This window comes from Pelophylax lessonae, assembly GCF_965119305.1.
Source record: "Pelophylax lessonae genome assembly, chromosome: 10".
Classification (NCBI taxonomy): domain Eukaryota; kingdom Metazoa; phylum Chordata; class Amphibia; order Anura; family Ranidae; genus Pelophylax; species Pelophylax lessonae.
Genome location: NC_138777.1, coordinates 166,883,221 through 166,898,293, shown reverse-complemented (window position 1 = coordinate 166,898,293; position 15,073 = coordinate 166,883,221). Strand labels below are relative to the sequence as shown.

At 46.4% G+C, this 15,073-nt stretch overlaps 1 protein-coding gene across 1 annotated transcript in view; it reads right to left on the bottom strand.

Moving 5' to 3' along the window:
- Nucleotides 1–15,073, bottom strand: part of UBXN1 (UBX domain protein 1) — a 41,412-nt gene that overhangs the window by 24,126 nt on the left and 2,213 nt on the right. Inside the window, exons 2-3 of the mRNA XM_082269711.1 lie at nt 2,497–2,550; nt 2,295–2,419 (exon numbers count right to left, since the gene is read on the bottom strand). Of these exons, the coding sequence (XP_082125837.1) occupies nt 2,295–2,419; nt 2,497–2,550 (179 nt within the window). The remainder of the gene's footprint in view (nt 1–2,294; nt 2,420–2,496; nt 2,551–15,073) is intronic.

Below are 15,073 nucleotides of genomic sequence, written 5' to 3'. Positions count from 1 at the left end.
TCATTTTTTTAATAGGCTAAAATGGCTGTCAGGCTCTTTGTAACCATTTGAGTTTCTTGGAGTGTGACACTCCCAGGCATTAAAAGGGTCAAAATAAATGTGTTTCTTTTTAATAGGCAGGCTGGCTTTTCTAGGTGGCATATACAGCTGCTAGATCACTTTTATTGAATAAACAGTGTTCCATTTTGTGCTTGGCTCAGCTGCAGCAGAGAACAGGGGAGACATTAGGGGTCCGATAGACCCTTGATGTTACAATAAAGAGTACCTATCACCTGCCCAATGCTATCACACAAAGATCATTAGCCCCCTGAAAAAAGCAGAAAGAAAAAAAAAAATATTAAAACAGCATCCCCATCACCCTGTATATACACATATATGTAAACAACTACTGCGCAACACACAATCAGTATCTTTGTGCGTGCAGAGTAGGAGAAATCATTTTAGGTCCCTGATTTATAGTGAACTCTGAACAAACAAGCTTGTAAAGGCATTTAAAGCAGTTCTTCACCCTCAAACCAAATATAAGTCAGCAGCTACAAATACTGTAGATGCTGACTTTTACTAAGCATGCAGATGATGTCATCCTCATCCGACTATCCACCAATCCTCGCTGTCAGTTACTACACCGAGCCTGCTTCCTGGTTTCAACCCCGCCGTACTAGCCGGCCACGGCAAGGGGATCTCAGCTCTAGCAGGATGGATGTCTAGGACTGGATGATGATCACTTCCCCACATTGGAACCTTGTCTATGGGAATGAATATATGCTTGCAGATGTGAGTGTATAATGTTATTCATTAAATATGTCATATAAAGTCTACAGAGGCGCCTCTGTCTTTGTTTTACTAAGAAGACGCTTATCTTTCCAGGGATCCAGTGTAATCCTCAGCCAAGCTGGCTCTTCGGGTCCAGGCACTGGCATGTTTACTTTGGGAACCTGGCTATGACAGCTGGCGTCCCACTGCACATGCGCAAACTGCACTACTCTTTGTGAATGGTCCCGCGGCTTTCTGGGACCTGTGACATGTCGGGGGGGTGCGACCGGAAATAGGAGCAGGTCAAAACCACGTACATATCACTTAATTTTGGATACTGTCATTTTCTGAAGGTTTGACATATTTGGTATATATTTACTCAACACAACCGCATCTTGTTTTGTACAACAACTAGGATTTAAATTGGGTTTGCTTGCACAAAAAGTATTTTCTTAATGAAAATATAGATTTGATAAACAGTTGCAAATATTGTGCGATATGAAAAACTGCGGTTAACATTTTTTTTTATTCTACATAGCTTGTGTTTTCAAAAAAATCTATAATAATTTTCTAGCCAAAAAAAAAAAAAGGATGCTTTTACCATGTGTGCGAAAAAAATTAAAAAATTCCTCCAAAGGTGTAGTGAATAACGCAGAACTCCAGGCGAAAAACTAAACGTAATTAAAAAAAAAAAAAAAATGATCTGTGTAAGTGGATTTGTAATACTTTTCAGGCACTATTATGGTCCACACATTTCTGCCACTGTGCCACGAAGGACAGCTATGAAATTAACTTTCTTATATCCTACCTCAGCTTTACAGCTTCTTTTGTCACCTGCCTGCTGAATGGACAGTGAAATAGCAGATGTTCATTTATTGTCGCATATTTAGGGCCCTTTCACACGGGCGATCCGATCAGATCCGCCTGTCAGTTTTTTAGGTGGATCTGATCGGATCCTCCATGCAGCTCTATGGGGCAGCGGATGTCAGCGGAGACAGCTCCGCTGACACCCGCTGCCATCCATGTCGGATCCTGTCCGTGAAATCTGGACGGATTGAAACCCTATTTTTCCATCCGTTCAGTGATCGGATCGGATGAGAGCGGACAGGCGGTCCGCTCTCATCCGATCCCCCATAGAGGGCAGCGGGGGCTGAGACACCTCCCTCTCCGCTCTGCAAGCGGAGACGGAGCTGTCATCCGCTGGCTCAGCGGGGATCCCGGATCGATCCCCGCTGAGCAACACGTATCCGCCTACGGAGGCGGACCGTGTGAAGGAGGCCTTAGGCTGCAAATGGAGAGGTCACCTGCAAAGCTGAACCAGGAAATAGGGGTGTCAGCTGACTTCCTATTCAGTACGGCAATGCATGAACCACACGTCTCTGAACAAGATTACAAAGATTTTGCAGGTAAAACAACTCACTCACACAAGCCGTTTACTTAAATGTTTAGCTGGAGTTTTACTTTAAAATAATTGCTTCCGTCATGTTCAGGTAATGTATACACTTCAAGACAATGTCATGGAAAAACTGACGATTCCAGACCTGAGCCTGTGTCCATTTCTTGTTCAGCATTCTCCATTTCTTGTTCAACATTCTCGCTGGGCTTTTCTTTGGCTACAGGTTCAACAGGTTCATCTATGTCAGGGTCATCTTCATGTTCCACCAGCCTGAAAAAATTAAAATTAAATGGCAGAAAGTCCTAGAACCTCTTTATTATACTGTAAACAGAGGTGATCCAACTTACCAGTCCATTGCAGACTCTATACCTTGGTTGCCTGTGGCAGTCACTGCCTTTTCCCTGCATAAAGGAAACATAAAATAAGCGTGCAAAAAACAAACCCAACAACAGTTAAAACATAATTCTACTAAACAGTGAAATCAATCTTGGGTGGAAACCAGGGGCATAACAACTTCATTGGGCTTCCCGCCCACAATCTATGCATTGATGTTCCTCAGCATTAAGCCCAATGTCAAATACCATATATGTTAATATATATGTTCTATGGCAGAAGAAAGAAGCATATATTAATTGAACCACTTTATTACCGGGCTATACCTGAAAGATGGCTACAGAGCTGCTATTTTGTCCTGGGAGGACATCCATTGACATCCTCCGGAAACACACCTCCCGCGCACCCTCCTTTGGAAACAGCTGATCACAGACTGAGGTAAAGGGCGAATCACAGTGGCCCTTTACCATGTGATTAGCTGTGTCCAATCACAGTTGATTACATGTAAACAAACTTGCAGGTTACCTGCATTCTTTTCCCTATGCGCTTGTAACTGTGTGAGGAAAGGAGAGCCGATTAGTGGTAAGGCTGACAGGGCACATTTACGCTGATAATCAGTGCCCTGATTATCAGTGCTCGTCAGTGCCACCTCATCAGCGTACATCAGTTAAGGATAAAAATTACTTCTTTGCTAAATTTTATAACAGAAACCAAGAAACTTTTTTAAAATGTTCAGTCTTTTATAGTTTGTTTAGCAAAAAAAAAAATAAAAACCAGTGGTGTATAAATACCACCAAAAGAATGCTCTGTCTCAAAATGATGTTAAAAATGTAATTTCGATGCAGTGTTGCATGATAGTGCATTTGTCAAAGTGCAACAGCTCTGAAAGCTGAAAATTGGCATGTGCAAGATGGGGTAAAAGTGCCCTTTATTGAAGTGGTTAAAAAAAAAAAAAAAAAAAAAAAAAAAAAAAGGAATTTTTGTAAAATCTTACCTGTAAAATTCCTTTCTCTGAGTCCTCCGACAGTCGCCGCCTCTTCATATTCGTCACAATGGGGGTAATTGACCTTTGCTCCGTAGGAGTAGCTAGGCAACAGAATATGTCAATATTAAAGCTTTTAACATATCCCACCCCCAGGGGGTGGTCCCCTCAGTCAATACCCTCCTACTTCCTGTATCCATACCTCAGTTTTAGTGGAATAGCAGTAGAGTATATAACCAAACCCCAAAAGAGGGGTGGGGGCGGCGGCTGTCGGAGGACTCAGAGAAAGGAATTTTACAGGTAAGATTTTACAAAAATTCCGTTTTCTCTTACGTCCTCCGACAGTCGCCGCCTCTTCATATTCGTCACAATGGGGACGTCCCAAAGCAGTGCAAACATGAGGGGTGGAAACGCAGCCGCGCCCAAGGCAACGCAGTCTCCACATCAGAGAAAGGAACCTTACCAAAGGAAGGAAACCAGCTGGGAAGCATGAAAAAAACTTGCTCAACAGGAGCAACAACCCAGGAAAAAACAAATAACCTAGGGATAAAAAACATATCCCAACAGCCAAGGGTCCAAAACAAAGGACCCTAAGGAACCGCTGCACTAAGAACCTTGCGGCCAAAGGAAGCATCTGCCGATGCCTGAACATCCACCTAGTAGAATTTTGTGAATGTGTGAACGGTCGACCAAGTCGCCGCCTTACACACCTGGGCCACAGAAGCCCCATGACGACAGGCCCAAGACGTACTCAGAGATCTGGTAGAGTGCGCCTTCACAGGCATAGGAGGAACTTTCCCCTTCAAAGTATAGGCCTGTTCAACAGTCTGTCTGATCCATTTGGCGATGGTAGAAGCCGACGCCGCCATGCCCTTCCGAGGTCCCTCAGGAAGGACAAACAAAGAATCCGACTTGCAAAAAGATTCAGTCGCTTTTAGGTAAACCCTAAACGCCCGAACAACATCCAAGGAATGCAAATCCACCTCCTTCGGATGTTTAGGCTTCGCGCAGAGCGAAGGCAAGACAATGTCCTCATTGAGGTGAAAATCCGAAATCCTCTTCGGAAGAAAAGAGGGGTTAGGTCGCAAGACCACCTTATCCAAGTGAATGACCAGATACGGAGACCTGCAGGACAAAGCTGCCAGCTCCAACACCCTGCGAGCCGAAGTGATCGCCACCAAAAAGGCGACCTTCTTGGACAACATGGACAAAGAGATCTTCCTGATCTGTTCGAAAGGAGCACGTTGCAACACGGACAGAACAAGGTTCAAGTCCCAAGGAGGCAGAGGTTCCCTCCTAGGAGGGACCAAGTGCCGCACCCCCTGAACAAAAGAGCTAACCAAGGGGTTAGATGCCACAGGAAGTTGAAAAAGAACGGCCAGCGCAGAAATCTGACCCTTGATCGTAGCCAGCGCCAAACACTGGTCAACACCCGTTTGAAGGAAGGACAACACCCTAGACACCGAGTATGTGCGAGGGGAATACCCCCTGGACTCACACCAGGCAAAATAGGCCTTCCAAGTACGGTAATAGACCTTCCCCGAGGAAGACTTCCTCGCGTTGATCAAAGTGTGAATGACCTCACGGGAGAGACCCCTATCCCTCAGGACCTCGGTTTCAACAGCCAGGCCGTCAAAGCCAGCGACTGTAAAGCAGGATGGAATATCGGTCCTTGAGACAGGAGATCTTCTCGCAGAGGCAGACGCCACGGAGCGTCGACCGCCAGATTCACGAGGTCTGCGTACCAGGACCGGCGAGGCCAGTCCGGCGCCACAAGAATCACCGTGTGCGGTTCCAAGGTCAACCTGCGAAGGAACCTGGACAGCAGTTGAATCGGTGGAAACGCATTCATCAGTCGATACCGATGCCACGGAGCTACCAACGCGTCTGACGCGTCCGCCCGAGGATCGCGCATCCTTGCCACGAACCTTTCCACCTTGGTGTTCAGACGAGACGCGAACAGGTCTACCTCCGGAAGACCCCACTTCGCGCACAACATCTGGAAGACATCCGGGTGGAGGGACCATTCCCCCTGGTCCAGGGACTGGCGGCTCAGATAATCCGCCAGCCAGTTCTCCACCCCCGGAATGTGAACCGCCGATATCGCCGGGACGTGTGTCTCGGCCCAAGACAGAATGTCAGCCACCTCCTGAGCCGCTCGGGCACTCCTGGTGCCCCCTTGGTGGTTGATGTAGGCCACCGCCGTGGCATTGTCCGTCTGCACCCGAACCGGATGGCCCTGCAGCCTGTCCGTCCAACGTCGAAGGCAGAGATTTATCGCTCGCAATTCCAGAATGTTGATCGGAAGGGAGGATTCCTCCTCCGACCAAGTTCCCTGGGCGGACAGAACGCCCAGAACACCACCCCAGCCCGACAGGCTGGCATCCGTGGTGACCACCGTCCATATAGGAGGACGAAAAGACTTGCCCCCCGACACCGCCGGGGACTGGAGCCACCACAGAAGATCCCTTCTGGTGCGATGGCTCAACGAAATCTGGAGATCCAGAGATTGCGGGCGCCCGTCCCACCTGGACAGGATCTCCGCTTGGAGACCCAGCGTGTGAAACTGGGCGAAGGGAATCGCCTCGAAGGTCGAGACCATCAATCCCAGACATCGCATGCACGTCCGGAGGGACGAGCACGGAACGTCCCTGAGGGACCTGACCTCCTCCTGAAGAGTCCTGAGTTTGTCGTCCGGTAGGAAGACCTTCGCCTGGACCGAGTCCAGAATCATTCCCAGGTAGGGAAGACGAACCGACGGACACAGCGTCGATTTTGGAAAATTTACCGTCCAACCAAACTCCTGCAGAGTCTGCATCGTGACGGACAGGTCCTTCACCAGACCCTGGCTGGTCGCAGACCGAACTAGAATGTCGTCCAGATACCCCAGGACAGAGATGCCCTGGGTTCTCAACAAGGCCAGAACCGGTGCAAGCACCTTGGTGAACACCCGTGGAGCCGAAGCGAGACCAAAAGGCAGCGCCACAAATTGGTAATGATCCTCCAAGTCCGCATCACACAAATACATGACACCCTGATGGATTTGATCCACCATATCCAGAGTCGCCGGCGGGGCAGAGTCAGCCACCAGGACGCGCCGAAGCACCTGCGTCCAATTCGCGACAGCCTGAGCTGCCATAAGTGAAGCAAAAATAGCTTTTAGCATAGAACCGGTAACCGAATAAGTATGACGGGCAAGAGACTCCAGCCTCCTGTCCGTGGCATCCCGGAACACCGGGGTATCCTCAGCAGGGATCGCAGTGGACTTATTCAAAACCGCCACCGCGTGATCCACCGGAGGCGGCACACACCAACGTTCATCAGTAGCGGGTGTGAAAGTATAACGCAGCTTGAACCTACTTGGTACAGCAAAAGGCTTGCGTAAATTGCGCCATTGTTCACCAACAGCGCGCTGAAAATCTTCAGTGCAAGGAAAAACCTGCGATGTCTTGCGTCTTCGCTGCGTCCCATAAGAGGCCAGGACAGCAGGAGGACATGGTTCATCCTGCAAACGCAGTGTTTGTTTGATAGAAGCAACCAAGTCATCCACGAGTGTAAGCTCTTCAGACGAGCCAGGGGGAGAATTATCAACCCCTTCAACCTCAGCCTCCACCTCAGACCCCACAAGATCCAGGGAGGAACGGGACCCCGATAAGGAGACCCCAGCCACAGCAGCCCCATCACCATCACCCTCTGAATCAGAGGAAATTGAAACTCTGGGCCGTTTTGTGGATTGAGCAGCCACAAGCATTTGCACCTGAGCAGCAAGGTTAGCCACAACAGTAGCCAAATCACCCCCTGGGGGGGAAACAGCAGCCCCTTGGCCTCCCACCAGAGTGAGAGGAAATTTGCTTTCCTGAGAATCCATGCCCCCAAAAGTTTGCAGAAGAATAAAGGGTAACTGCCCCTTTAAAAGCGTGGCGAGCGCAGCCTACCGCACTCTCACACCAGCACAAAGCCGACCCCCACAGGGAAAAGTACAAACTCAGGCAGGGATAACAGGGATAGAGAGGATAAAACCTGGAGAGACCACCGCTGCTGCTGCCTCGATCGGTGCGCCCAGGGAAAAGGAAGTGATGCAACACAGGGCGCTCTGTTAAAGCCTATGGAAGGCTACAGTGCTAGCATGAGGCCGGAGCGATCGCCGACAAAATGGCGGCGCTTGGCGCCGAAAACGCCGCTCCCCACAAACAGTGAAAACCACAGTACACGTGCAGTATAATAAAACAATGGCGGACCGCAGCAGCGGTCGCCGCAAGTGTGCATAACACGATCCAATCATGCCCCGCAGCACACAGCCTGTCACACAGTAAAAAACAGCACACAGTCTGACACAGAAACAGTGCAGCATAGCCCACCTCCTTGCAGCCCACAGAATGCAGCCAAGACCGATAGGGAGTCCTTTAGTGTGAACAGAGGCAGGGTTACACAGTCCCAGACTGACACCCCCCAAACAGACAGGTCCCCACACAGATACACTTACCTCCTAAATGGCGTGGGGAACCCGCACAAGCGATCAAGCCACTGCACATGGGACAGGGAGAGTCGCAGTCAGGACGCAGGAGAACTGCGGTGCGAAACCGCATGGCGTCCAGTGAGGTAGCCACCTCACCATAGCATCCCTGCAGCGAACAGGGATGGGTCGTTCACTGTGCCAGGAAAAATACCTGACTGAACGCTCGATGGCAGGCTGGGAAGCCACTGACCCACGACCTGCGACCAGGGGGATCAGCCCGAGACCCAGCCCGCATGATCCTCTTCATCAGAAGACCTAACTAATGCTGACAAAAGTAACAGCTAAGTAAAGAGAGAGAAAAAAACTCAAATAAAATCAAAAAAGAAGAGAAAGGCTGAGACAAAATGCCCCAGCATAGAGACATCCAGCTACTCCTGACAAGCTAGACAATGAAACTGAGGTATGGATACAGGAAGTAGGAGGGTATTGACTGAGGGGACCACCCCCTGGGGGTGGGATATGTTAAAAGCTTTAATATTGACATATTCTGTTGCCTAGCTACTCCTACGGAGCAAAGGTCAATTACCCCCATTGTGACGAATATGAAGAGGCGGCCACTGTCGGAGGACGTAAGAGAAAAGAAGATTACATGCTTAAACTTTTTGTCAGCTTGTGTTTTTATATATATATATATATATATATATATATATATATATATATATATATATATATATAACACGATCAGAATATTCATTAAAACAGTAACAAAAAGTCCAACAAATGTCCTTAAAGCTGAGCTCAAACTTTCTTTTCACTAGAACGGAATGGAATGATCAGTCCCAGCATAGATCATACCTCTGTACCATATTGCTCTGATGTCTGCACATCTCCTGATATTCTGGGTTTAGTTGAGGTTTTGTACCATGGGACATTCTATATAGTCTGGATGTAGACTGAGATACCTCTGTACCATATTGCTCTGATGTCTGCACATCTCCTGATATTCTGGGTTTAGTTGAGGTTTTGTACCATGGGACATTCTATATAGTCTGGATGTAGACTGAGACCCTTCCATAGCCACCTCCTGCTGCATCTATAGCCTAAAACAGCCTTTTTCAACCAGGGTGCCCAGGCACACTGGGGTGCCTTGAGGTTTCTTCAAGGGTGCCTTGGCAAAATGCCTAAAAATGTATCAGAAATTTTATACAAGCCAGCAGGTGGATGAAGCCTGCCTTTTAGTTATACAAAGCCACAGGTATGCATTATGCACCAATATGACTTTCTAGACACTGGTATCCTTACAACCAATGACATCATCAGTTAATAAGAAAGATGTCTGTTGCCTCCACAGCACCCTTGTGTGACCCTCCTGTGCCCCTCTCCCTCAGCACTGGGGTGACAATAGCTGACTGATGGAAAGAAATTGAGGGAGAGGAGAAACATTGGAATAATAGTCAGTACCAGTGTTCAAAAGTGTATTTGCTTTGGAAGAATAAATCACCTCTAACTTTGGGTGTCCTCTGTGTGGATGTTGCTGCATTATGTAAATCTATATGAACAGTTTTTTGCATTTTACAATGGGGTGCCTCGAGATTGTCCATAATTTTAAAGGGTGCCTTGATATTGTCTATAATCTTAAAGGGTGCGTTGACTGAAAAAAGGTTGAGAAACACTGGCCTAAAACACACCCCTGTGTAGTCTCAGACTCTGTAAACGATGCAACTTTTTCACAGCTCCGATGGTGGGTGGGACAGAATATATCCTAATTAGCATTGAATTGCACCCAATCACACCTACAGGAAGAGTCCAAACCTCCCAGATCACAGCATTATGGAAAACACCTTCATACACAGCCTGTTCTGATAGCTAGCTGTGCTGCTGCTGGAAAGGATTAAATGGATCATAACTAGAATTCAATCCTGCCCAGTTAAATATGCCGACCAGTGTGAACAGGGAGAATTCTACCCTCAGATCCCACCCTCTCTAGGTCCTGCTCTCTGTGATGTTAATAACTTACATACGAAGGAAACACCTTCATAATAAACTCCCCTCGCCCTTCCTCTGTAGTCTTGCAGTAAGCCAACATTCATTGGCATGCTACAAGACAGGAATGACGCAGGAGGCGGTATGAAACATTTACACCTGCTTTACAGACTGAAGAGTGATCTGCATTCGGACCCACTTACATCAACTCCCAGAACTACTACAAGATAATCCCGTAGCCTGCCCTGAAACTACAGAGGCTCAAAGCATGATGGGACATGTAGTATCAGGAGAGATAAAGGAAGGAAACAGAAAGTCAGAGAACTTTGAAACCCAGCCAGAAGTAGTGACATCACAGACACAGAAACCTGCTTTTTACAGCTAAAGTAGGTAAAATGACACTGGGGTTGGGATTCATTTAAATGCACAATGTATCGGTTTTGGGAAGGAAAAGCTGTAGTTCTTTAAAGACTAACTAAAGGCAAAATTGGAGTTAAAGCGGGTTCTAGCCACAAAATCGACATAGTCGATTTTGGGCCATCCGCTTGCTATAGCTCACCTGAAAAAGATATGGGTAGTTAGGATTTTTTTTTTTTTTTTTTACTTACCCTGTAATTGCAGAAAAAAAATACTCGCCTTCCTTCCACTTCCTCCCTCGGCCGCACGGCTCGCGCCGTCACTTCCGCTTTGCAATGATTCCTTGGAGCTGAACGTCATCACTCCCAGGAATCAATGCGCCTGCACCGGCCCCGCTCGTCACTTCCGGTGCAACGCCGCATTCCTTGCTAAACAGTTTCTGGGCATGCCCGGAAGCTGTGGAGGAATGCGGCGCCGCACCAGAAGTGACAAGAGGGGCCAGTGCAGGCGCATTTCTGGGAGAAGACGACACGGAAGAGGACACGGAAGAGGACGCAGAAGAGGACGCGCTGGCTTCAGCTGTCCACAACAGAGATGGCAACGCTGGAGAAGAAATTTTAAAAGTAAGTATTTCTTCTTGCAGGTAAGTGCGAACCGGGACAGATCAGAGGCTAGAAATTGTGGAATGTACTAGCCCTGACTGTCCCGGGGGTATGTTTATTGAAATTTTTTTTGTGGCCGGAACTCCGCTTTAAGAGGGATTAGAACACCTGTCAATTTTTATTGTTGCCTGTGCCCCATTAGAGAGATTTATCCTCTCTATTTGTCCTATTTACTGTTATCACCAAAAGTGAAAGTAAAAAAATCCCCAAATTTGGGTTGTCACCAGAACAAAAGAGGCAAAAAAACAAAGCTCAACCACAAGTGTAAACTAAGCCTGAGAAACAAGTGGAAACTTATGCATCATACACACGCAACGATGATCAGCCGACTTTTGTCCAGTGTTGTTGTGTTGGTTGAAATGTGCCTAGACTGCACACAAATTTTCTCGGCCAACAAAAATCTACTTCAGAAGTGATGTCATGTGATGGTTTACTTTCCCTGTGTTTTTTCATCTCTGAGCATGCCCAGTCTTGCTCATCAGATTTTTGTCTGCCGAAATCTGTACTGACTGACGGAAAATCAGCCGTTGTGGTGACGGCCAACAAAAATTTTATAGCATGCACACCAGATTTTATTCGGCCGAAAAGTCGGAGTCGGTTGTCGAAAGCATCATACTAACAAGCCAAAAATCGGCCGATCGATGCGTGTGTACGAGGCATAAGTCTAAAGCCTCGTACACATAATCAGATTATCAAATGATCTGTCGTCCGTTTTTTGTTGCATGCTAGTCTGATGTGGAAAGTGAAGAAGTTATTTTCATACGAAAATTCCTGTACGCCAGAATTCTACTTCAGAAGTGATGTCATGTGTTGGATTGTTTTGTATGTGTTTCTTAGTTTTTGAGCATGCCTAGTCTTGCTCTTACGATTTTTTTCAGACGAAAACTGAACTAATTAAATGAAAAATCGGACGTTGTGTTGACGTACCATAAAAATTTTATAGCCTGCACATCCAGTTTTTGTCGTCCGAAAAATCGTAATTGGCTGTCAAAAGCACCATACTAACAATCCGAAAATCGGCAGATCGTTAGTCTGATGGAATTTTCCTTCCGATTTTCGTATTGTGTGTACGGGCCTTTAGACACACAGGGGTTGATTTACTAAAACTGGAGCACTCAGAATCTGGTGCAGCTGTGCTGTAACCAATCAGCTTCTAACTTCAGTTTGTTCAATTAAAGTGGAATCAAAATCTCCATCTCTAAATCTACTGTCAGCCACTCCAAAACCTAATCTATCTAGCTCTGTTAAGAAGAAGAAAAAAAAAAAACCTAAAAAATAAATAAATCACCGTACTTCCCTCTTCTAAAGCCGATCTGGTCCAGTCTCCAGCGGCAGATGTGCAGATGTGTACAGAGAAAGCAGACAACGGCTGTGAAATGCCTGGGAAGTGACGTCACCCATACAGTTACTATGTGTCTCCCGTTGGCTGCCTCTCCTACACACTGAAGCCGCTGCTGACAGCTCAGCGTAGGACTGGACCAGCTGCAGATCAGGCAAGTATAGCTATCTCTTCCTTGCAGGGTTAGATAGATTACGTTTAGAACGTGGCTGAGAGTAGGTTTAGCGTTAAATGGGTTTTGGCTGAACGTCTACTTTCACCGGTTGCCGACTGCCCACTGCAGTTATACTGCGGCAGGCAGCTGCTCCTGCGCAAACTGACGTTGGTATACGTCGGTCGCGCGCCTGCATCTAGAGGGCGCGCTCCTGCCCCCGCTCGTCAGCGGGGACTCCGATACACGGGGCAGGCGGCTCCGATTTCCTCGCTGAGAGAGAAGGACGAGCAGCTGTTGTAAACACAGCTGATTGTTCTTCTCCCTGCAATGATCACAGAGCTGCTGTGATCCTTCTATATCCACTTAAGCCCCGGAAGATTTTACCCCCTTCCTGACCAGGGCCTATTTTGCGATTCGGCACTGCGTGACTTTAACGGACAATTGTGCGGTCATGCAACGCTGTACCTAAACGAATTTGGTGTCCTTTTTTTCCCACAAACAGAGCTTTCTTTTGGTGGTATTTGATCACCTGTGCGATTTTTTGATCATGCGCTATAAACAAAAAAAGAGCGTCAATTTTGCAAAAATAATATTTTTCACATTTTTTTTATATGAAATTCCCCCCAAAAAAATATAAAAATCTAAATTTTTTAACATTTTCGGCCAATTTGTTTTATGCTACATAGGTTTGGTAAAAAAAAAAAAAAAAAAAAAAAAAATTTGCAAAAAGCGTATTTTGATTGTTTTGCGCAAAAGTTATCTCGTTTACTAACAAAGGGAAAGATTTTTGTCATTTTTGTTGTTTTTTTTTTAACGCGTAATGGCGGCGTTCTGCGTTTTTTTGCGGGACTGCGACATTGCGGCAGACAGATCGGACCCTTGACTGACATTTTTGACACTTTTTGGGTTACCAGTGACATTTCTACAGTAATCAGTGCTATACATATGCACTGTTACTGTAAAATTACACTGGCAGTGAAGGGGTTAATTTTTTTTAGAGGGAGGGGCCATGTGTGTCCCTAGGGGAGTGACTCTGTGATTGGCTGTATGAAGTGATCAACGGTTCTACATAGTAGAACTGTATGATCATCATTCATACACCAGGGAGAATGACAGGCAGCTTGTTTACACTAGCCGTCTGCCGTTCTCCCTCTCCACCGACGATCGTGAGTGACCGGCGGATGATCGGGTCCGCCGGTCACATGCGCGGGGGGGTCCGTGACCGCGCGGGAGCGCGCCTCCGGCGGCGCGCGCTCGCTCCCGAGACTCTCACAGGCTAGCGACGTAGATCTACGTCGCTCTGCCTGTGAGGTGCTGACTGCCGCAGTAAATATACTGTGAGCAGTCGGCAAGCGGTTAAAGGAACACATGTCTCTGATCATTTCACAAGCCACGCACCCACAGTTAGAAACACACCCCTAGGTACACATTTAACCCCTTGATCACCCACAGTGTTAACCCCTTCCCTGCCAGTGTCATTATTACAGTAACAGTGCATATTTTTAGCATTGATTACTGTAGTAATGTCAGTCAGGGGTCCGATCTGTCCGCCGCAATCCTGCAAAAAAAAAAAACGCAGTTCGCCGCCATTACTAGTAAAAGAAAACAAAAAACAAACAAAAAAAAAACCAATAAAAATGACAAATCTTACCTGTAGTTAGTAGACGCAATAACTTTTGTGCAAACCAATCAAAATACGCTTATTGCGATTTTTTTTTACCAAAAATATGTAGCTGAAAACAAAAATTGGCCTACAATGTTAAAAAAATTTGGATTTTTACATTTTGGGGGGGGGGGGGGGGGGCAGGGGAATGTTTTATAAAGCAGAAAGTGAAAAATATTGTTTTGTTTTCAGAATTGTCGCTTTTTTTTTTAAAATCGCACAGGTGATCAAATACCATCAAAAGAAAGTTCTATTTGTGGGAAAAAAAGGACATCAATTTTCTTTAGCTACAGCGTCGCACAACCGCGCAATTGTCCGTTAAAATAACGCAGTGCCGAATCGCAAAATATGGCCTGGTCATTAAGGGGGCAAATCCTTCTGGTCCAGAAGTGGTTAAACTTTGACAATAATACCTGGAGGGCCAATGAACACTGACTTGCACTAAAATGTATAGAAAATGCATGTACATTTTGTGACTACATATCCATTTAGTCACATTTAAACACGCTCCGTTGACATACATTTTGACATCCGCTGACATGCATGTGCTGCGTTATTGTGTGAATAGGACACATTAGAAATTGTTTTCAAAGCGTCCTTCTGTTGATCTGCATTTTACAGCTGCATTTAAACGCAGATCAACGCACTGATGTGTGTGAATTGGCCCGGAAGCAGAGCTGCACCAGATTCTGCACACCCCAGTTTTATTAAATTTCTCCCATAGTTTACACTATATGAAATATATCCTCAGCAAAAATGTTTTCTTTCATCTTTGGATGGAGCGTGGAAGGGTTAGAACATCTGTCAGGTTATAAATGCTGTTATCAGATAAACTTACTCAATGCAATGCAATGCCCCACCCTATTAACCATTTCAGCTCTGGAAGGTTTACCTCCTTCATGACCAGGCCATTTTTTTCGATGTGGCACTGCGTTAATTTAACTGACAATTGCGCCATCGTGCGATGCTGTACCCAAATATAATTTGTATTCATT